At 38.8% G+C, this 22069-nt stretch overlaps 1 protein-coding gene across 3 annotated transcripts in view; it reads right to left on the bottom strand.

The window, feature by feature from the left end:
* Positions 1–7516: 7516 nt before the first annotated feature.
* PAIP1 (poly(A) binding protein interacting protein 1) overlaps positions 7517–22069 on the bottom strand; it is a 34349-nt gene continuing 19796 nt past the window's right edge. For all 3 annotated transcript variants that reach the window (XM_053591125.1, XM_053591116.1, XM_053591108.1), the window contains exons 6-11: positions 19527–19652; positions 18100–18206; positions 17048–17165; positions 16248–16302; positions 12233–12326; positions 7517–7869 (exon numbers count right to left, since the gene is read on the bottom strand). In XM_053591125.1, the coding sequence (XP_053447100.1) occupies positions 7776–7869; positions 12233–12326; positions 16248–16302; positions 17048–17165; positions 18100–18206; positions 19527–19652 (594 nt within the window). In that variant the 3' untranslated portion in view covers positions 7517–7775. The remainder of the gene's footprint in view (positions 7870–12232; positions 12327–16247; positions 16303–17047; positions 17166–18099; positions 18207–19526; positions 19653–22069) is intronic.

The following is a 22069-nucleotide window of genomic DNA, read 5'->3' as shown; positions in this document are numbered from 1 at the left end:
ATGGAGATGCACAGAAGATGAATGTTGTTTTCATGTCTGCTAACATAATAGCCATTCTGTAGCCTGTGTATTGGGGACTAATTTTGATTTTTAATTTTTTTTTTTTTTTTTGAGACAGAGATTCACTATGTCACCTTGCCTCAGGCTCCCAAGTATCTGAGATTACAGGCGCCTGCCACAACAACTGGTTATTTTTATTGTTGTTGTTTACCAGGCTCGGGCTGGGTTCCAACCCACCAGTCCAGATGTATGTGGCTGGCACCTAACCACTTAGCTACAGGCACTGAGCCTGACTTTTAAGTCTTAGCATTTAAGAAATATACTTTAGGCTTGGCGCCTATACCTCAAGCGGGTAGGGTGCCAGCCACATACACCAGAGCTGGCGGGTTCGAATCCAGCCCCGGCCTGCCAAACAACAATGATGATAACTACAAACCACCCCACTCCACCTCCCCAAAAATAGCCGGGCGTTGTGGCAGGCACTTGTAGTCCAAGCTACTTGGGAGGCTGAGGCAAGAGAATCGCTTAAACCCTAGAGTTGGAGGTTGCTGTGAGCTGTGACGCCCTAGTACTCTACCAGGGCCACAGCTTGAGACTTTGTCCCAAAAAAAAAAAAAAAAAAGAAAGAAATATACTTTGTAGGCTATTGCTGCTATAAATAAGTATTCCTCTGATAGATCTGAGAAAAGTAAATTGAAAACGTTCTGGGGACAGCACCTGTGGCACAAGGAGTAGGGCGCTGGCCCCATATATGGGAGGTGGTGGGTTCAAACCCCGCCCCAGCCAAAAACTGTAAAAAAATAAAGAAAACGTTCTGGAAAGGATTCACCATTCTAGATGCCATTGGGAACATTTGTGATTCATGGGAGGAGATCGAAATATCAACATAACAGGAGTTTGGAAAAATTGTTTCCAACACTCATGGATGAATTTAAGGGACACAAGTCTTAAGTAGAGGGAGTAACTGCAAATGTGACAACAGGAAGAGCACTAGAATTAGAAGTAGAGTCTGAAGAGGTGACTGAATTACTGCAATCTCATGATAAAACATGAATGGATGAGGAGTTGCTTCTTATGGATAGGCAATGAAAGTATTTCTTGAGATGGAATGTATTCCTAGTGAAGATGCTGTGAACGTTGTTGAAATGACAGCAGAAGATTCGGAATATTGCACAAATTCCAAAGTAGCAGCAGGGTTTAAGAGGACTGACTCCAATTTTGAAAGAAGTTCTATGGTGAGTAAAAATGCTAATAGCATTGCATGCTAGAGAAATATTTTGTGAAAAGAAGAGTCAATTTATGTGAAAACTTGTCTTATTTTAAGAAATTCCTAGCTGGGAATGGTGGCTCCTAGCACTCTGGGAGGCTGAGGCAGGTGGATCACCTGAACTCAGAAGTTCGAGACCAGCCTGAACATGAGCAAGACACCATATCTACTGAAAAATACAAAAACTACCCAGGCATGGTGGCAGGTGCCTATAGTCCCAGATACTCGGGAGGCTGAAGCTGTGGTAAGAGGATCGCTTGATCTCAACAGTTTGATGTTGCTGTGAGCTGTGATGCCGTGGCACTGTACCCACAGGGCAACAGAGACTCTGTCCAAAAAAAAAAGAAAAAGAAATTGCTCAACCTTCAGTAACCAGCACCCTGATCAGTCAGCCAGTCAGCACAGTCAACAACACAAGATGCTTCACCAGTAAAAAGACCATTACGTGAAAGCTCAGATGATAATTAGCTTTTTGTTTCTAGCAACATATCATTTTTAAATTAAGGTTTGTACATTTTTTAAGACATAATGCTATTGCACACTTTATAGACTACAGTATAATATAAATATAACGTTTACATGCACTGGGAAACCAAAAAATTCCCAGCTCACTTTGTGATATTTGCTTTTGTTGTTACCAGTATCTGCAAGTGAGCGCCCCTTATCTCTGAGGTATACCTCTAGTGAGCAGATTTAGTTTAGGCTGAGGCAGTATTTCCACTGAAATCTGAAGTTTAAGTATGCATTAGCTAAGTAAAGTAGGGAGAGAAGTTTCAAGCAGAGTAACGTCCCCAGGTTAGGGACCTAAGGCCCAAAGGAAAGATCGTTTTCCTTGAAAGGGCTGGAAGAAAGCAAGTGTAGTTTAAGCATGGTTAGTGGGAAGAGAGAAACTTTAAGGGGAGAGAACCCTGAAGTGGGACTACAGGGGCAAGGCAGAGACTTGATCATTATGCATTTGTATTTCTGTTTTATATTTTCAGATTCCACATTAAGAAAAGGTGCCTATCTTTGGCTAAGTTGTTTTTTAAACAGCTTTATTGGGGGTATAACTATTTTTTTTTTTTTATTACAAGGTCTTTAAGCAAAGAAAACAAGCAAAGGATGGGAAGAAATCTGACTCTCTACATTGACCTCTATTTTAAAAAGGTTATAATACTAGCACTTTGGGGGGCAAAAGTGGGAGGGTTGCTTGAGGCCAGGAGTTGAAGATCAGCCTGGGCAATAGCAATCCCCATCTCCACAAAAAAAAAAATTTTTTTTTTCAGACAGTCTCACTATGTCGTCCTCGGTAAAGTGCTATGGCATCACAGTTCACAGCAACCTCCAATTCTTGGGCTTAAGTGATTCTCTTGCCTCAGCCTCCCTGGGACTACAGGCACCTGCCACAATGCCTGGCTTTTTTGTTGCAGCCGTTTAGTTGGCCTGGGCCAGGTTTGAACTCACCACCCTCGGTGTATGTGGTTGGTGCTGTAACCACTGTGCTATGGGTACTGAGCCACATGCACCAAGGCTGGTGAGTTTGAACCCAGCCTGAACCAGCTAAACAACAATGACAACTGCAACAAAAAAATAGCCAGCATTGTGGCGGGTGCCTGTAGTCCCAGCTACTTGGGAGGCTGAGGCAAGAGGTTGCTGTGAGCTGTGATGCCATAGCACTCTACCCAGGGCTACATAGTGAGACTCTGTCTCAACAACAAAAAGGAAATATTTAGAAGATTACGTTCTTGGTGATGACTGAACCTGGGTATTGAGGGAGATGTGGGAGTCAAAAACAGTGCCAGGGGTTTTGGTTGGTGCAAAAGGAGGGGAGACAGCACCATCAATAAGGAAGAGCAAATTTAGGGATAACATGATTTAAATGGTATGTCCACCTGGTAAACTTGGCAAGTTAGTAAAGGTCTGGTATTAGGAGACAGAAACAAGTCTCGAAGTCACTGGCTGATAGCTGCTAACTGAAGCCAAGGAAGATGAGATAGTACAAGAACACCAATGTGTACAGACTACCTGATAAAGGAAGAGAAGCCCACGAAAGCATTGAGGAGGAATAGCGTGAAGCTAGAAAGCAAGTGATTGTGTCCTAGATGCCTAGAGGTTTTCAATTTTGATATCACCTGATAATGTCACATATTGCCAGAGGACAAACTAAGAATAAAGTGTTTACTGGATTTAGTGACATGGAGGTCATTGGTGACTACTGAGGACCAAAGTGAGGTCAGGAGCTTAGGTTTGAAAAGCAAGTAAGAGAGAAGGAAATGGAAGAAAATGGAGACACTTGAGAAGTCTAAGAAGCAGACATAGAACTGTGGTTGGAGAGAAATGAGAGCTTTCTTTTTTTTTGAGGTCTTACTCTGTTACTAAGGCTGGAAGTGGGGGTTGATTAGCTCACTGCTGTCTTGAATCCTGGGCCCAAGTGATCTTCCTGCCTCAGTCTCTCAAGAAGCTAGGAGTACTACAGGTGAAAACCGCCACGTCTGGCTAATTAAAAAGCATTTTGTAGAAACAGGGTTTTGCTATTTTGCCTAGTCTGGTCTCAAACTCCTAGCCTCAAGTGGTTCTCCTGCCTCCCTCCTTTTTTTTTTTTTTATTTTTTGAGACAGAGTCTCAAGCTGTTGCCCTGAGTAGAGTGCTATGGCGTTGTAGCTGATAGTAACCTCAAACTCTTGGGCTCAAGCGATACTCTTGCCTCAGTTTTTCTGTTTTTAGTAGAGACAGGGTCTCACTTTTTGCTCAGGCTGGTCTTGAACCCATGAGCTCAAGCTATCCACCCGCCTTGGCTTCCCAAAGGTCTAGGATTATAGGCGTGAGCCACTGCGCCTGGCCTCCTACCCGCCTCAGTGCTGGGATTATAGACATAAGCCACCACACCCAGCTCAAATCGGGGGGGGGGGGAGGGGGGGAACAAACAAAAGAACACCTTAAAATTAGGTTGAAGCTAGTTGCAAAATTAATGGGAAATGTTTCTTCCAAAGTACAATTTATATCCAGTTGCCAAACCACCCTCATCTCCTGACAGCACCCAATCCCTAATTAGTTCCCACTTCTCATCTTTCTTCCCTTAGAGTTTACTCAGAATTCAGAAGTAACACAAGCCTTAAGACCGCACCCTCTGCCCCTTGTGGAATGCACCAAATTAGGTTCTTCTGGTCCCCTTGTTTGCAAGTCAAATACATGACTGTGTTAGAAGACAGGCTCGAGCCAGTGGTATCAGGTTGACTAGATGGTAAGACTAAATAAGCTCCTGTATACTGCTGCCCTATCACATCAGCCTAGCAAACACCAAACCTGGAGGAACCTAACACTGCTTCCACATCCTGGGAGCTGGAGGGCGTGCTTCCACTGTTTGCACCACTGTAAATTTATGGTCACCACTTTCAGGTAGGCTGTCAGTGCTGCCCATGGTCTTACTGCATATCTTTTTAATCCCTCTTTTGTCTATTTCAAATCTTTTTTTTTTTTAGACAGTCTATGTCACCGTAGGTAGAGTGCTGTAGCATCACAGCTCACAGCAACCTCAAGCTCTTAGGCTTAAGTGATTCTCTTGCCTCAGCCTCTCAAGTAGCTGGGACTACAGGTGCCCGCCACAACACTGGGCTATTTTTTTTGTTGGTAGTTGTTATTGTTTTTTGGCAGGTCCAGGCCAGGTTCAAACCCACCAGCCCCTTTGTATGTGGCTGGTACCCTGGCCGCTGAGCTAAACCAAATTCTCTCTTTAACAGTCCTTTTAACCCCTCATTACTTGCTTCATGAGGAAAAAGAAATGTGTCTGCATTCACTTCATCCCTCCTCTTCCTGTACAGGAAGGTTCCCTCTTATTACAGGCCAGCTATTCACCACATGTGGGAATCCTATCTCCTCTCATTCTCATGAACTCTTGTTACTTGGTCTGCATTTAAAATTTTTCTCCATTGGCTGTTGAATATGCCTTCATCAAAAGAAATGTGGCTTTCAGAACTGCATTTTTTTACATTCGTATCAAACATCCTCTAAATGTGACTCATCTTTTTTCCAAAACAAGTACAACTTAACCCATACTCATCTGTCCTCCCTACAGGTAAGATTTAATGAACACATAATTGTAGAATTACCCTTGCTTTCTGACAACACCCAGTCTACAGTGAACCTTCAGTGTTTTAGATGGTCCCTGAATTATTCAACTAAAACCCAAATCCTAATTTTCTAACACCCTCCTACTGATACACTCACAGTTCCAAGGTGTATATTTTCCTTCACTGAAAAAATAAAACCAGTATGTGCAGGTATCAGTATATTTCTGGTAGCCTTTGGCTGGAGGGCACTAGTAACACAAAGACAGATGATGACACGACTGTCAGGCCAAGACCCTTATTTGCGTCTTGTTGCCAGAACACAAGACTGTATTTACTGGCACCTATGTCCTTGCACATTGAAGACTTGTACTAATAATCCATACTGAAGACTGACACATTCTTGAATACATGACAATACTAAAGGTCAGTGATTGTGGCACAGGGCCAACTCTTCCTCTCCTTATGTACCAGGGCAGTCTTGTAACATGTCCACGTACTCCTGGAGGGCCTTCTATCTCACCTGGCTTCAGTGACTCTGTACCAAGAGAATGTGAAGTTACGCTGCATGACTTCCAAACAGTCTCTTTTCGTGTCTCGTTGCCCATTCTAAGAATCCAGCTGACTTGCTGTGAGAAATCCCAACCCTCTGCTGTGAGCATAGGTGGTGTGGTCAACAATTTAGATCTAGTCTTGGCTCAAAGTCATCTCAGTCTAGGTACCAGCCATTTAAGAGGACATGATTACAGCCCCCTAATGTTCAGCCTACTACTCTCCAAGCCTTTCATTTTTGTAGTGTAGGCCTCGGACATTATGAAATAGAGAAATGTCATCCCCATTGTGCCCTGTCCAATTTCCTGAGTATATAATAAAATGGTTATATTACACCATGCTTGGTAATTTCAGCAGCTGTAATATCTGGAATATCCATCTTGTTGGTAGCTACTGAAAGCGAAGCAGTAGTTGGTGACAATGTGCTAGTGGGTTATTCATACAGCAACTGCTAGAAGTTTGAAGTATATGCAATTAGTATTCCTTGGTCCCTGGTCTAATGTACTGCCCCTCTTCCTCTTGACATTTGTAATAGGCATTGTCTTCAGAGAACTGCTGGTTATGGTATCAGTCACCAGATAAAAGGAGACATTTTGAAAAAGAGACTAACAATTATTACAGTTTCCAAAAATTCTAATTACATATATATACGCCTTCTAAAGAAATCTTAATTTTAATGTTTTACATTTGTTAATGTTTTGAGTAGCCATATTATTGAATTCTAATTCAAACACTGAGTTGAGTATCTTCTCCATTAATACGGTTTCTTTGATTTTAAACCTTTAATTTATGTCATATAAACAAAAGTTCATAGTGAATTCTTTAAGATACCAAAACACCACTTCATAAACTTAGAGGAAACGGAACTACTGAAGTTTTATTTTCAAAGTCTAATTTTAATTCAGACTGAACAAACAAGCTGAAAAGTGAGAAAGCTAACTGTATTAGCAGACACAGATGTACCAGATGTAAAACAATGGGTTATTAACAGAACTATTTACATGCATATTTACAAGCAATCATTTTGTACATAAATTTTATTTTTAATTAGTTGGAAAAAGATTTGACATTAGGTAAAAATATTACTTAAATAGGGCTGAGGTGGTACCACATTATAATAAAAGTATTAGAAAAGTGATCCTCAATTATAAAGCAGATGAAAACTTGAATGACAAATATCTAGTAAAATTTTCTAGTAAAAAAGTCAATGCAACCCATGCTACAAAATAAAAATGAGAAAGACATATAAATAAAGCAGAATAATGTTCTATGCCTTAGGGTAATGAAGTTAGTCAGGGAAAAACAACCCTAGAGTAAACTGGAATAAATTCTCAGTGAAGAGTATTGGTTGTTTAGCTGGGAGTCCTTTCTTTTTTTTTAATGACATTTTAAAAGCCCTTGGTATCAAGACAGCATCTGCATATGTAAATCAGTTAATGACCTATTCCAAGACTTTAGTGGAAGATTTTTCATGATTCTGATTCATATCTGAAATTCAGTTTACTGAGACACTAAATATCAAACTAAAGTGAAAACTATAATACTCTTATCTAAAAAAGATGCTACATTTGTGTACTAATATGTACTTCCAGACTAACACTTTTCCCCTTCAAAAGTAGAATTTAAAGGATAAGCATCTAACCAGCTAGCAAAATTCAACATTTCATTTATTTCAAAATCGATTTTATTGCAGCCAAAACAGTGGAATTAACTGTACATAATAAACTATTATATATATATACACATTAAGTTATAGGGAATAAAGTTTATTTTGGCAGATAGTGTTAAACAAAATTAAAGTTGCATACATTAGTAACATAACTCAACATCCTTAATTTGGTATAAGTGTAACACATTTTCTTGCTTTCCTGTGTTCCGCTCAATCAGCATACCTAAACAGCTGAAATTTAACTTTATTGTTTTCGCTTACGCTCTGATTCCAAACAAAACTTTTCATAAGCTTCTTCTATCTCTGGGTCCATCTCATCATCAATATCATCCAAGTATCTGTAAATGAAGCAAAAATGATTATGCTTTTCTTTTGTTTACTCAAAATATTGGCAGAGTATAAATGTTTTTGGTTACATGGATTGCTTTTGTTATGCTTAATTCATGACTATTAAGTGTGCCTCATCACCCAAATAGTGTTCACTGTACCCATTAAGTAGGTTTTTGCTCCTTTTTTGACTCTTTTTTTTCTCTTATTTATTGTGGGGGATTCATTGAGGGTACAAGAAATCAGGTTAACCAGGTTACACTGATTGCATTTGTTAGGTAAAGTCTTGCCCCCCCCCCCCTTTTTTTTGGAGACAGAGTCTCAAGCTGTTGTCCTGGGTAGAGGGCTGTAGTATCACAGCTCACAGCAACCTCAAACTCTTGGGCTTAAGCCATTCTCTTGCTTCAGCCTCACAAGCAGCTGCAACTACAGGTACCGGCCACAACACCCAGCTATTTTCTCGTTGTTGCAGTTGTCATTATTGTTTTAGCTGGCCTGGGCTAGGTTCGAACTCGCCAGCCTCAGTGTATATGGCCAGTGCTTACCACTGGAGCTATAAGCGCCACCCTCCCATTATGTTTTTTAATTCAGAAGGTATCTGAGATGTTAAGCCATGAAAAGACAATATAACTTTCCTAGACTGAGTTATAACAGACCTTAAACCTAACTTCAGATTACATAAATGGCAGTCTTCATACAACCAAATGCTTAATTTGATGAGTGAAATTTTACACTAAGTCCCTAATATCTAATGATTCTGCTATACATTTATGTATGTTAAATTCTATAACTTAGAAGTTTAATCAAAAGATTTGACATATACACTTGGGGCTCAAGATTGATACTAATATATTTACCTTACCAATAAAGAATTATAGTAAAATCAGAACATAACTTCAAATATGCTTCTAGTGATGCATTAATACTTCATATGTTTACTGAACGTAAGAAAGTGTTATTCCCACAATGGCAATTTAGTCACATTCCTATTTATTTGGAATAAAACTTTCATAAGAAGCTATTTTTGGCACCATGTATTCCAGATTTCTTTTTTTTTCTTTCAGTTTTTGGGCTGGGTTTGAACCCGCCACCTCCGGTATATGGGGCCAGCCACCCTACTCCTTTGAGCCATAGGCACCTCCCACCTATCCCAGATTTTTTCCAATTATGAGGTAGTTTATTTCCCTAAATACATGGGCCATACAAGAGTTCAGAGGTACACACACACTCACACACACACAAAAAAAAAATCACAAAAATTTAAAATCCACAAGGATGGAAACAAATGAAGCCCAGCAACACTGATAAGCCCAGCAAGGTGAAACTTTAACAGATGAATCAGAAAACACGCTGTCAACTGTGTTTCTTGGAAGTAAATGGGTCATAACACAATCTGTCTCAAAATTTTTCATAGTGACTCACATTTGGGGGAATAATTTAAAAAACCAATTAAGGGGGAGGCACCTGTGGCTCAGTCGGTAGGCCGGCAGCCCCATATACCGAGGGTGGTGGGTTCAAACCCGGCCCCGGCCGAACTGCAACAAAAAAATAGCCGGATGTTGTGGTGGGCACCTGTAGTCCCAGCTACTCGGGAGGCTGAGGCAAGAGAATCGCTTAAGCCCAGGAGTTGGAGGTTGCTGTGAGCTGTGTGATGCCATGGCACTCTACCGAGGGCCATAAAGTGAAACTCTGTCTCTACAAAAAAAAAAAAAAAAAAAAAACAATTAAGGATTTAATATAAATTCTTACTGAATTCCCATAGCCATCTCTCTCTCTCTCTCTTTTTTTTTTTTTTAGAGACAAAGCCTCACTTTGTTGCCCTCGGTAGAATGCCACGGCATCATAGCTCACAGCACCAGCTCTTGGGCTTAGGTGATTCTTTTGCCTCAGCCTCCCAAGTAGCTGGGACTACAGGCACTTGCCACAAAACCCAGCTATTTTTTTGTTGCAGTTTGGCCAGGGCCAGTTTGAACCTGCCACCCTCGGTATATGGGGCCATCTTAAGAGACTGGAATTATCTTCATTTTAGAGATGTAAAAAGATTCTAGGAGGGGGCAGCACCTGTGGCTCAGTGAGTAGGGCAACAGCTCCATATACCAAGGGTGGCGGGTTCAAACCCGGCACGGCCAAACTGCAACAAAAAAATAGCCGGGCGTTGTGTCAGGCGCCTGTAAGTCCCAGCTATTTAGGAAGCTGAGGCAAGAGAATCGCCAAGCCCAGGAGCTGGAGGTTGCTGTGAACTGTGACGCCACAGCACTATACCAAGGATGATGAAGTGAGATTCTGTCTCAAAAAAAAAAAAAAGATTCTAAGAGGTTAAATAATGTAAAATCTGGGTAAGTATGTGGCAGGGCCAGAATTTGTCCAACTCCAGATTTTTCCCATTTTTACACTTTTTCCTCTACAACATGACACTAGTTACAGGATCCCCTTCACCCCCAATAATCCCTCTACCTGTAAGTGTGACAAAGCTCTTAACAATCCTACCAATTGCTGATATGTCTTTTTCTATTTCTTCCCCATTTCCAGTACAAGGTCATTTGTTAAAACTATCATAAATTCATTAGGGCAAGAAAATATGCTGTTTACTGAACAAAATCCTAAGAGGATAACCTGAAGTTTAATGCCAAGAACAACTTTAACTTCCATGGGTATACTCAAGCAGCACTGAAATCTTCCTAATTCTGCCTAAGTCCTTACATTGCTATATTTTATTAATATTTTCTATTAAACTAGTATACATAAGCAGGGGAAAACTGTATTTCCAGATTTTAAACTGACCCGTAATTAAAATATTACTAGAATAAAGATGGTTCACCTTTTTAAACATACAACACACAACATGGGATGTTAAGAATAGGAAGTCGCAAGTGTAACTTACTCCCCTCCCCACCTCCACTCAATTAGGAAGAAAAGAATCTAAGTAGCTGTCTAAATACACACAAGTTGTGTTTTTTTTTTTTTTTTTTTTTTTTGTAGAGACAGAGTCTCACTTTATGGCCCTTGGTAGAGTGCCGTGGCCTCACACAGCTCACAGCAACCTCCAACTCCTGGGCTTAAGCGATTCTCTTGCCTCAGCCTCCCGAGTAGCTGGGACTACAGGCGCCCACCACGACGCCCAGCTATTTTTTGGTTGCAGTTTGGCCGGGGCCGGGTTTGAACCCGCCACCCTCGGTATATGGGGCCGGCGCCCTACCGACTGAGCCACAGGCGCCGCCCAGTACACACAAGTTGTTAACAGATCTGGGATTAAACCTTACAATTTATTATTCCATTAGAAAAGGGAAGTGCAATCTGATGGCAAAGTAATACATTAAAGGTATCTTTAATTACAGAGAGTGGCAGGTGAAGAAACAGACATATGAACAGGACTATACTTTATATCTTTTAATTTTATATCATCTGTTTTCTTTATATTCTTAATTTATCCTTTAACAGCTAAGATTTGAGCCTTTTACTATATGCCAGAAGCCTGTCAAGTATTTATGTATTTTCATTTAGTTCTTAAAAAAAAAGAGTTGGGTATTACTATTCCTATTTTATAGAAACAGGCATAGAAATTGTTCAAGATATTGAAATATTAGAGCTTATTTTTTTTTTTTTTGAGACAGTCTCATTACATCACCCCCAGTAGAGTGCTGTGGCATCACAGCTCACAGCAACCTCAAACTTTTGGGCTTAAGCGATTCTCTTGCCTCAGCCTCCCATGTAGTTGGGACTACAGGCGCCCGCCACAACACCTGGCTATTTTTGTTGTTGTTGTTGCAGTTCTTTAGTAGGCCAGGGCCGGGTTCGAACCTGCCACCCTCGATGTATGTGACTGGCGCCATAACCACTGTGCTGCTGGTTCTTAAAGTCTAGGTATAATTGAAACTATCTTGAAAAAATAAACAAGCTTAAGTTATTATTATCATTTTTTTGGTAGAGACAGGGTCTCACTTTATCGCTCTCGGTAGAGTGCCGTGGCATCACACAGCTCACAGCAACCTCCAACTCTTGGGCTTAGTCAATTCTCTTGCCTCAGCCTTCCGAGTAGCTGGGACTACAGGCGCCCGCCACAACGCCCAGCTATTTTTTTTGTTGTTGCAGTTTGGCCAGGGCTGGTTGAACACACCACCCTTGGTATACAGGGGTTGGCACCCTACCCACTGAGCCAGAGGCACTGCCTAAGTTATTTTTTAATAGAAATTTTCCTTAACTATAGATTTTCAGAACCAGTCTGAATGAGATTTTTGGAAAATTTTTAGCATATAAACATACTATATGATATAATACTATCAAATGAAAATGTCATTCTTTCATAAGCTACTTTCATCTAGTCTAACCTCCATTTACAAATTAGACGCAGAAAGTTAATAATTAAAGAAAACTTACGGATCACCAGCCCCTGATAAATCTGTTCCATTTTCTTCATAATCTGGAAAAAAATCTTCTCTTTCAAGTAACTCTTGATACTTCTCTTGGTAATCTATGAGACAACATAGGAGAAAAATGAAAAGCTAAAAAAAAAAAAGAAACTCTGTAAGAAGCAACCAGTTACCCCTAAAAACTTAATATGTCTTTTAAGTAGATCCAATGTTGAAATAGTAGTAAACTCCCAACTTTGTAAAAAAACAGGATTTATCACACTTATACTCCAACTGGCTTGCTTTGCTCTCCTACATGCTTATCATTCTTAAAATTACATTAATACTTAAGTGGGAAATCAAAGTCACTGTAGTATGACAGAGTACATTCCACAGCCAATGTGTACTGCTTACATTCTCTACTGCTGCTTTCCATCAAACAAAATATTGGTTATACCACTGTTCAAGAAGACCACTCCTTCCATACGAATAGATTTTAATCTAACACTTCTGATTTCCAGCTCCCCCATTTCTCCTCCACAAGTAAAGAAAGTTATCTGCTTCTCGGTTAACATATGAAAGGTTCTGAGCATAGGGTATTTTCTTTTCTTTCCTTCCTTCAGAGACCAGGAAGGCAGCTACCTGGTATGTTTCAGCTCCACTAACTTTCCCTTTATTGGGTCTTTCTTTCTTTTTTTTTACTGTTGGGGATTCATTGAGGGTACAATAAGCCAGGTTACACTGATTGCAATTGTTAGGTAAAGTCCCTCTTGCAATCATGTTGGGTCTTTCAATGTGACACAGGTGATGTAACTCTCCACATGCCAACTGTCTTAAGAGCTAAGTAACACCTTTTAGGATTATATGTCTGACTAGTAAAATTGTGATTGGTTACCTTAAAATTAGTTTCTTTTTTTTTTTTTTAAAATTAGTTTCTTATAAACAGATGACAACTCTTATTTTAAACGGATATTGTAATAATTACATTAGGCTGGGTAAAGACCGTGTTTTCCCAAGACTATTGGTCTTTATAAAACTAACTCTAGGCTGGGCACCTATAGCCCAGTGAGTAGGGAGCTGGCCACATGCACCGAGGCTGATGGGTTTGAACCCAGCCCGGGCCTGCTAAAGAACAATAACAACTGCAAGAAAAAGAATTGCCGGGCGTTGTGGTGAGCACCTGTAGTCCCAGCTACTTGGAAGGCTGAGGCAAGAGAATTACTTAAGACCAAGAGTTTGAGGTTGCAGTAAGGTGTGATGCCACAGCATTTTACCAAGGGCGACATAGTGAGACTCTGTCTCAAAAAAACAAAACAAAAAACCCCCAACTAACTCCAAGGCTTGATGACATTTTGATATTCAATTTTGATAATTTAGGGACAATTTTAATCATAAAATCTTCCTGCTACAAATGCTTGAGGTACTAGATAAGACATTATTTTAAAGGTATGGACGAGTTCTCACACACAAAAAAAATTCAACTCATCAGATGACAAAAAAGGAACTGAAAGGCCCTACCTAAACTACAGCAACTGTTAGAGCCAGAAGGTTAGTTGATGGTGTTGGTCTCTATAACCAGCGGGCTTTACACTTTAAAACCCACAAATTGGAAAGCAAGGTCTCCGGCCCATGTGAAACAGGAAGATAGAATTCATGCTCTGTGTCCCTCTCACCCTGCACAAACCTGGAATCCTTAAAGGTCTGGTATCTTAAGCAAAAGGTGTGCCAGGAAAAAACAAAAAAAATACCTCAGTGGTTGTTTTTGTCTAAAAGAGGAAGGAAGCTTGGCTATCTCTGCCTAGGTTTGAAGTGAGGACAAAGAACTTTGGAGAAAGTGGTTCCCCAGAGAATTTTTTAACAATGGCCCTATACCTCAAATTTCCGCTACCCACATAAAGAACTCCAATGATATGAAGTTCCAAGTCAGTGATACCCATTGTGGCTCCTGGCAGAAGCAAATATAAAACCATTTTGGATGGAAGTTTACACAATCCAAGCCACAAAAGCATTTTCATGAAAGAAAAAAAAAAAAGACAGTTAAAGCACAGAATTATAATATACGTAACCCCAAATTGTTTAGAAAAAAGTTGAGAAAGCACAAATGATAAAATAACTTAACAAAAAGCACATCTAGGTAGGTAAAAAGGTGATGAATATTTGTCATGCAATTTTTACTTCTGTAACTTTTCTGTAAGTTGGATATCATTTCCAAGTAAAAGTTTAGAAGAGTTAAGGAAATCATTTATCAAATGTGATAATCGGAAATAACAGCAGGGTTAGAATTAAAAGGGATAATAAAACAAAACAAATATAATGTTTAGAATGATGAGAGAAGAATTAAACTTTGAGAAAAGGTCAAAATACAGAAACAAAATCCAGTCTGGTTATTCTGTAGGTCAGTAAGATTTTAATTACTTTGATGAAATTAAATTAAAATATAACCCACAAAGAAAAAGCATGAAAATTGAGATCTACTGGCTGTCTGTAACTTCTTTTCCTTGAAAAGAAACTGAAAAACCACAGTGAATTTTTATGAACAAAAGAGTCATCAGAAATAGATAGGATAAATTAGACAAAGATGAAAAACAAGAACCAAAGTAAATCAAGTTTTACTAAGATGGAAGATTTTTGTCTTACCAGATACAGAAAAATTTACAGTAAGGCAAAAATAATTAAGAGTGACATTGGTGTAGAAAGACAAAAAAGAGATCCACATGAATAAGACACAAATTTACAGAAGAGTTACATGATATATAATAGAGAGGGATTACTCTAATGAAGAGGAAATTTGACTTAATATCTATTGCTGAGACAACAGACCATGGAAAAGATGTCTAACTCCTACTATATCCCATATGTTAAAGTTAGCTATGTGGATTCAAGACCTAAATATGAAAAGCAGAGATTTTTAAATCAAATGGAATTTGATAGTGCTAAGAAAGCTTTCTTATAAAGTTTGTTTACATTAAAACCCCCAAAGTTCTATATATTATGAACTAAATGGAAAAACAGCCATGTACTGGGAAAAGTTAACTGAACTGTCTGCTAAGAATCATTTTTTCTAGACTACATAAGGAATTACAAATCAGTAAGACACACAAATGATTCAACAGATAGTGGGCAGAGAGGCAGTACAAACAGGCAGTTCTCAAAGGAAGAAATCAAAGTCAACAGGATAAGGAAAGAAATTCAGTATCACTATTCTGGGAAATAAAATGACAACAAGAGAGAATTTAATACAATCAGACTGACAGACTAGGTCTAATAAGAATTACTGCTGATGTGGAGGAGCCAGAACCTCATATGCTGCTGGTGGGAATATTAAATGACATAATCACACTGGAAAGCAATTTAGCAATATTCATTGACGGTGAAGATGCTCGTGGCCTATAACTAATTCTACTTTCTCAACCTAAGAAACTTCTTTGAATAAGAGGCACAGGATTGACAAATGCCTGCAATCCAGAGGAAGTAAATGGAAAAATTCCAACCACAAGCCATTATATTTTATACCAGATGTGAAAAATTTCTTCCTCACCCTACAGTCTCATCCATCACAAAGTAATCTTTTTATAAATGACCCTCTTCTGGAAGTGGAAGTGTCTCTAGAGACTTAGGCTCTATATTAACTTTAGACCTACCATGCACTAATGAAATCTGTAATTCTTGGTATTGGTAAGCATTGACCCAGATTAATATCTGTTGCTGACTACAATGAACTAGAATCATCTTTCTCTTCCATTCTAATTACCTGAAAGTTTAAGAATAGAAAAACAAAACAGAGGAAATATAAGATGAAAATAGTTGCATTTAATTGAGGAATTTTTTGTTAAAGTGACAATATACTGTATGTGATGAATGTTCATAGTCACTGTGAAAAATACTAGGGTAAAGAAAGGTAAGCCATACCTTTACCCTAGTATTTTAGAACAATGTGAACATGTCAAAAAATTACATTTCTGTGCTTATGAGAATGTAGTTTTCTGTGATTTACTACTTTAACAAAAACTAGGGGTGGGGGAAATGACTGTGAGACAACATACCTGGATCAGCTGCAGTAAAAGGAACACCATCAGATGTATAAAATGTTGGTTCATTCTAGGATGAATCAAAGTGATAAAAATACGTAATCATTTTAGAATTCATTTTTTTAAGTACTTTAATTAATGGAGCATTGCTGATGTCACTCATCTGCACCTGATAATGCAAGAAAAAGCATAACAAACAAACAAACAAACTTCCTAGCAGCCATTTTCACTTCACTGGGAAAGTCTCTGTGGTTTTCAGATTTCCATTCTTGTTCTAACTGTGCTGTCTACTGTCTGTCCATTCATGGTGAACTGTTCTGTTGTGCATTGTGATTTAGTGTCAACTCACTTTTAGCTATGGTTTCTCACTACCTCAGCATTTCTTAAAGAATTTCCAAGACTGGGGCTGGAGGAATGTTTCTCCATAGTTGATTTACGTTTGGTCATTAGAAGCTTTAGGGCATCACTGGCCTGGTAACCATTTTTTATTTTACTATAACATACAAAGTCATTCTGAGATGCAGGTCCTTGGTTATGAATTCTCTGGAAAAACTGCTTCCTGGCATACCTGCGCTCACTCAAGTCCAATCCTTACCAATCTCTCTTTGGATGGCTCTTTCTCCAGTCCACCACGGAGAAAGAGAATTCTAGTTCTCTTGTCTTAATTTACCTAGTCTGCTGGTTGTCATGTCAACCTAAGCCAGTGAAGAGAGCTATTAGGCACTGAACTCTGAGAACAGCTTTGAATAACTCATCTAACTTCCAAAATTGAACTCAAGCAATATGCAAAACTGAAAATATAAATACCGGCATACCATAAAGTAGTTAGGATCATTTTCAGGTGTTGCTTCTCTGTATGTTGAAGTTGCATGAACTCTACCCCAGTTACTAGACCGGAGTTCTACAAGTTTCAGAAGCATCTGTTTTACGTCTCTGCAGACAAAGTTGAAAGTGAGTTAAACTGTACCCACCATTAAGTGTCAAGCTCTTAAAAATATCTCAAACTCTTTTAAGACTTGATGGCCTAAAACTTTTTTTTTTTTTGTAGAGACAGAGTTTCACTGTACGGCCCTCGAGTAGAGTGCTGTGATGTCACACGGCTCACAGCAACCTCTAACTCTTGGGCTTACACGATTCTCTTGCCTCAGCCTCCCAAGCAGCTGGGACTACAGGCACCCGCCACAACGCCCGGCTATTTTTATTTTTTTGTTGCAGTTTGGCCGGGGCTGGGTTTGAACCCGCCACCCTTGGCATATGGGGCCAGAGCCCTACTCACTGAGCCACAGGAGCCGCCCAATGGCTTAAAACTTTAAGATGTATATCTAGCAATCAAAGCTAGATTTTCTGACTTTCCTAAATGACATAAATTCACTTAAAATGTCTTAAAGAAAGATTAGAATTCAAAGATGAGGTGAGCAAGATGAATTTACCAAGTTAAATAGTTTCAATTATTCTCTACCATCTAATATTAAGAAATCTCTATAACCTCTACGTTTCTTATTTGTTTCACATAACTGACTATAAGGTCCTTAAAGGCAGTGGCTACTTTTCAAACATTTTCGTGTGTTCTACTATACTTTCAGTAGTATTTTACCCAAGTATTTGCTGAACAAGTTAGTCTGAATCATTTTATTTTTCACTGGACTCACTAAACACAGGAACATCTTAACTTTCTCAATTTCTAAATGTAACTGAACAAAATGGCTAGTAAACAGAACCCATAGGTAAATTATTCCTTTAAAGAAAATATTTCTGCAGATCTGTAAGATTTCAATTACCCTGATGAATTACAACAGATTTTTATAACCTCGAAAGAAAATGCAAGAAATTGAGATCTACTGGCTGTCTACCTTATTTCTTTTCTTACCTGCTGCAGTTTGCATCTAGGACAACATTTTCGATTCTCTGAATAATTTCCTCCATGTCAGTCTTTCCTTTTTCCTTCCATGCATCTTCCAAAACTGACCCTGTCAACTAAAAAAAGCAGGTGTTGTAAAATACCAAATTGATAGTTATTCAATTCTAAATTCTGAAAGAAATTCTAAAAAGATTACTAGTAGTTCAAAGGTGAGGTGAACAAGATGAATTTATCAAGTTAAATAGTTTCAATTATTCTCTACCATCTAATATTAAGAGATCTCTATACCCTCTATGTTCTTCTTGGCTGTAAGAAATTAACTACAGAACTTTAACCACGGGTTATATTTCCTGTATGACTAAGACAGGCTATTATGTTACTTTTTTTTTGAAACAGTCTTACTAAGTCGTCCATGGTAGAGTGCTGTGGCGTCATAGCTCACAGCAACCTCAAACTCTTGAGCTTAAGTGATTATTTTGCCTCAGCCTCCCAAGTAGCTGGGACTACAGGTGTTCACCACAACACCCGGCTATTTTTTGTTGTAGCTGTCATTGTTGGTTAGCTGGCCTGGGCTGGGTTTGAAACGGCCAACTTTGGTGTATGTGGCTGGTGCTGTAACCACTGTGCTACGGGAGCTGAGCCTGAATATGCTATTTTGAAATATGCAACATATACAGAAGCTATGAATTAAAACACATACACAAACTCCATCAGCAAAAAAAAAGATGAGTTAAGGATTTAAATAGGCAATCCACAGAAACTAATGACAATGGCTAAAAAACACAAGGAAATGCTTAAATTCATTGGTGATCAGAAAAATCAGTAAAATGAGGTTTTTGTTTTTATTCATCTAAAACGAAACAAAAACCAAGACTGATTATATCCATCGTTGTAAGGATGGAGGCAAAGAGATGTATTCAGTCACTATTGATTTGAGTACATACTGGTTCAGCATTTAGAAGGAAAATATGCATAACCTGACCATATAAAGTACACATGATTACTGACCCACCAAACTGATAGTAATCTCAATGTTCCTTGATAAACACTTATGAATTTGTGGAATGGATAAACAATGTAATACTTGGAGGTTTACTCAATAATGAGGTCAACCTCTGTACTATGGGGGAAAAAAAATCAAAGATCTTCAACTAGCAAGAAAAAAGTCACAAAAAGGAATAAGATCATAAGAGAACATATATAGACATAAAGGAAAAAGAAGGAATTTGCAGATGGGGATGGGGTGAAGGATTTCCATGTTTTGTTACTTACAACTATAAACGTTAAGCTTATATTGCTTTTTCAATATACTGAACAGCAAATAAAATGTCAATATTTAACTTAAATAATATTGAATTCATTTGTGTACTCTGTTTCCCTTTTTCTAAGTTAAAAATTAAACGGGTAAACGGTTAAAAATTAAAAGTAAAACCTACCTTCAGTAATTTTACTGCACAAATTAAGTTGTCATCCATCGGATTAGAAAAGAGGGCATTCAGCAATTCTCGGAGACCAACCTGAAGAATATCTGCTCTTGTAACCTGTCCGTTTGTTCCCTTGATCTTCCAGGATAAAGGAAAATTAAAAGCCAGGATGCCAAAATATGATACAGATATATAAATGGTCTTAACAAGGTGTTTGCAAAATTAAGTTTTTAGTTAAATACAAAAACCATAGGAATACACTTCAGTATCTTTATAGAATTAGTTAGAATTCCTTTAATATGTAAATAAAACCTCTAATAAAACTGCGGAAACTGTGGGTAAAATTTAACTTCCATTATTCACACCCATGGTCAGGATAATTTCAGCCTACTTTGATGCACTACTTTATAGAGCATTCTCTGGTTTATTAGGCAACTACCTTCTTCAAACACAGCATTTTATTCTGCTTTTTATAATAAATTAATATATTCTAGTTTGCATTAGAGTGGCATACATATCTTACTTAACCTGGTAGAGAAATCTGAGGTGCAGAAATGATGCCTTTACACTTCCCACAGATCTGGCACTATACAGAAAATGCTCAACAGCATTCCTATAATGACTCTTCATTTAAGGCACATTCTAGACAGTTCTGATTTTGGATTATATAAAAATTAGACTAAACAAACATAAGGCATGAGATTTCACCTGTGATAAAAAGGAACAGATCCTGGACTGGACAGATTGTTCAGATACATTGGCTGAGATACACATTTGGCAGTGGATTTGCATGTTAATGATGTTTCTGATGTTACGATGTTTATGATATTAACTTCAAGTCAAGGTTTAAGAGGTATAAACCTACATGAGATTTACTAATAAAAAACTTCAGGCAAATCCATTATATAGCATTTTTCAGCACTACTACTACCTAGTAATAAACATGCTTGACTAAAGTGTACCAGCTAAATTTACAAACATGTTTGGCTGTAGACTCTGTACAAATTAATTTTATGTGGAAGATTAATATATAAAATAAGACAAAAGAACTATTCTCGGGGGTTAGAGGATTGGGAAGATGTTTTCAAAGGATGCAAAATTTCCAATAAACAGGAAGATAAGTTCAAGAGATCTATCGTACATCATGACTACTACTATATACTTAAAAATCAGGATAAGGTTAAGTGTTCTTCCCACACACTAAGTGTGTGAGGTAATGCAGATTAAACAGCTTGACTGGGGACCCAGTGTCGTGGCTCACACCTATCCCCTCAGCACTCTGGGAGACTGAGGTCAGAGGATTGCTTGAGCTCAGGAGTTGGGAGACCAGCCTGAACAACATAGCAAGACACCCCCCACTTCTACTAAAAAAAAATTAGCACAGCTACTTGACAGGTTGAGGTAGAAGGATCGCTTAAACCCAGGCATTTGAAGTTAATGTGAGGCTGGCTGACGCTATGGCAGTCTACTCTGGGTAACAGGGTAAGACTCTGCCTCAAAAAACAAAGCAAACCCAAAAAAATTCAGTTTGCCTTAACCATTTCATTGTATACATGTAAAAATTATGGTGAACATCACAGATATAACTTTGTCAATTAAAAAGAATAAGTAGGGCAGTGCCTGTAGCTCAAAGGAGCAGAGCACCGGCCCCATGTACTGGAGGTGGTGGGTTCAAACCTGGCCCTGGCCAAAAACTGCAAAAAAAAAAAAAAAAAAAAAAAAAAAAAATGAATAATAAAAAGAATAAGTAGGCTTGGTGCCTGTAGCACAGTGGTTACAGTGCCAGCCACATAAACCAAGGATGGTGGTTTCGAACCCAGCGCAGGCCTGCTAAACAACGACAACTGCAATAAAAAACAGCCAGGCATTGTGGCGGGCACCTGTAGTCCCAGCTACTTGGGACACTGAGGTGAGAGAATCACTTAAGCCCAAGAGTTTGGAGTTTCTGTGAGCTGTGACACCATGGCACTCTACTGAGGGCAACAGAGGGAGACTCTTGTCTCAAAAAAAAAAGAAAGTAAATAAATAAAAGTAGTAAAGGCCGGGTGTGGTGGCTCACGCCTATAATTTCAGCACTTGGAAGGCTGAGGTGGGTGGCTTGCCTGAGCTCACAGGTTCAAGACCAGCATGAACCAGAGTGAGACTTTGTCTCTAAAAAATATCCAGGCACTGTAGCAGGTACCTATAATCCGCTGGGAGGCTGAGGCAAGAGAACTGCTTGAGCCCAGGAGTTTGAGGTTGCTGTGAGCTATGACACCAGTGCACTCTACTGAGGGTGACAACATGAGACAGTGTCTCAAAAAAAAAAAAAAAAAAAAAGGTAAAAAATACTTTAAAAGAAACTATTCTGGGTCAATTAGGGCAAAAAGCCAGAAACTCTGGCCTTTCTTCTCTTCACTGAAAACTTTGTGTTCTGCAGCGTAAGCTGCTTTGAACCACGACCTGAAAGACAACATACTAATGTGTTAACATTTATGATGCAAAGACTCAAAAGGTATCACTGATATTTCAAAAGCTTAAACTATACATGTAAAACACACCATCCTAAAAGTACA

The sequence above is a fragment of the Nycticebus coucang genome, chromosome 1 (genome assembly GCF_027406575.1).
Source record: "Nycticebus coucang isolate mNycCou1 chromosome 1, mNycCou1.pri, whole genome shotgun sequence".
Classification (NCBI taxonomy): Eukaryota; Metazoa; Chordata; class Mammalia; order Primates; family Lorisidae; genus Nycticebus; species Nycticebus coucang.
This window is presented reverse-complemented; position numbering and strand designations above follow the sequence as displayed.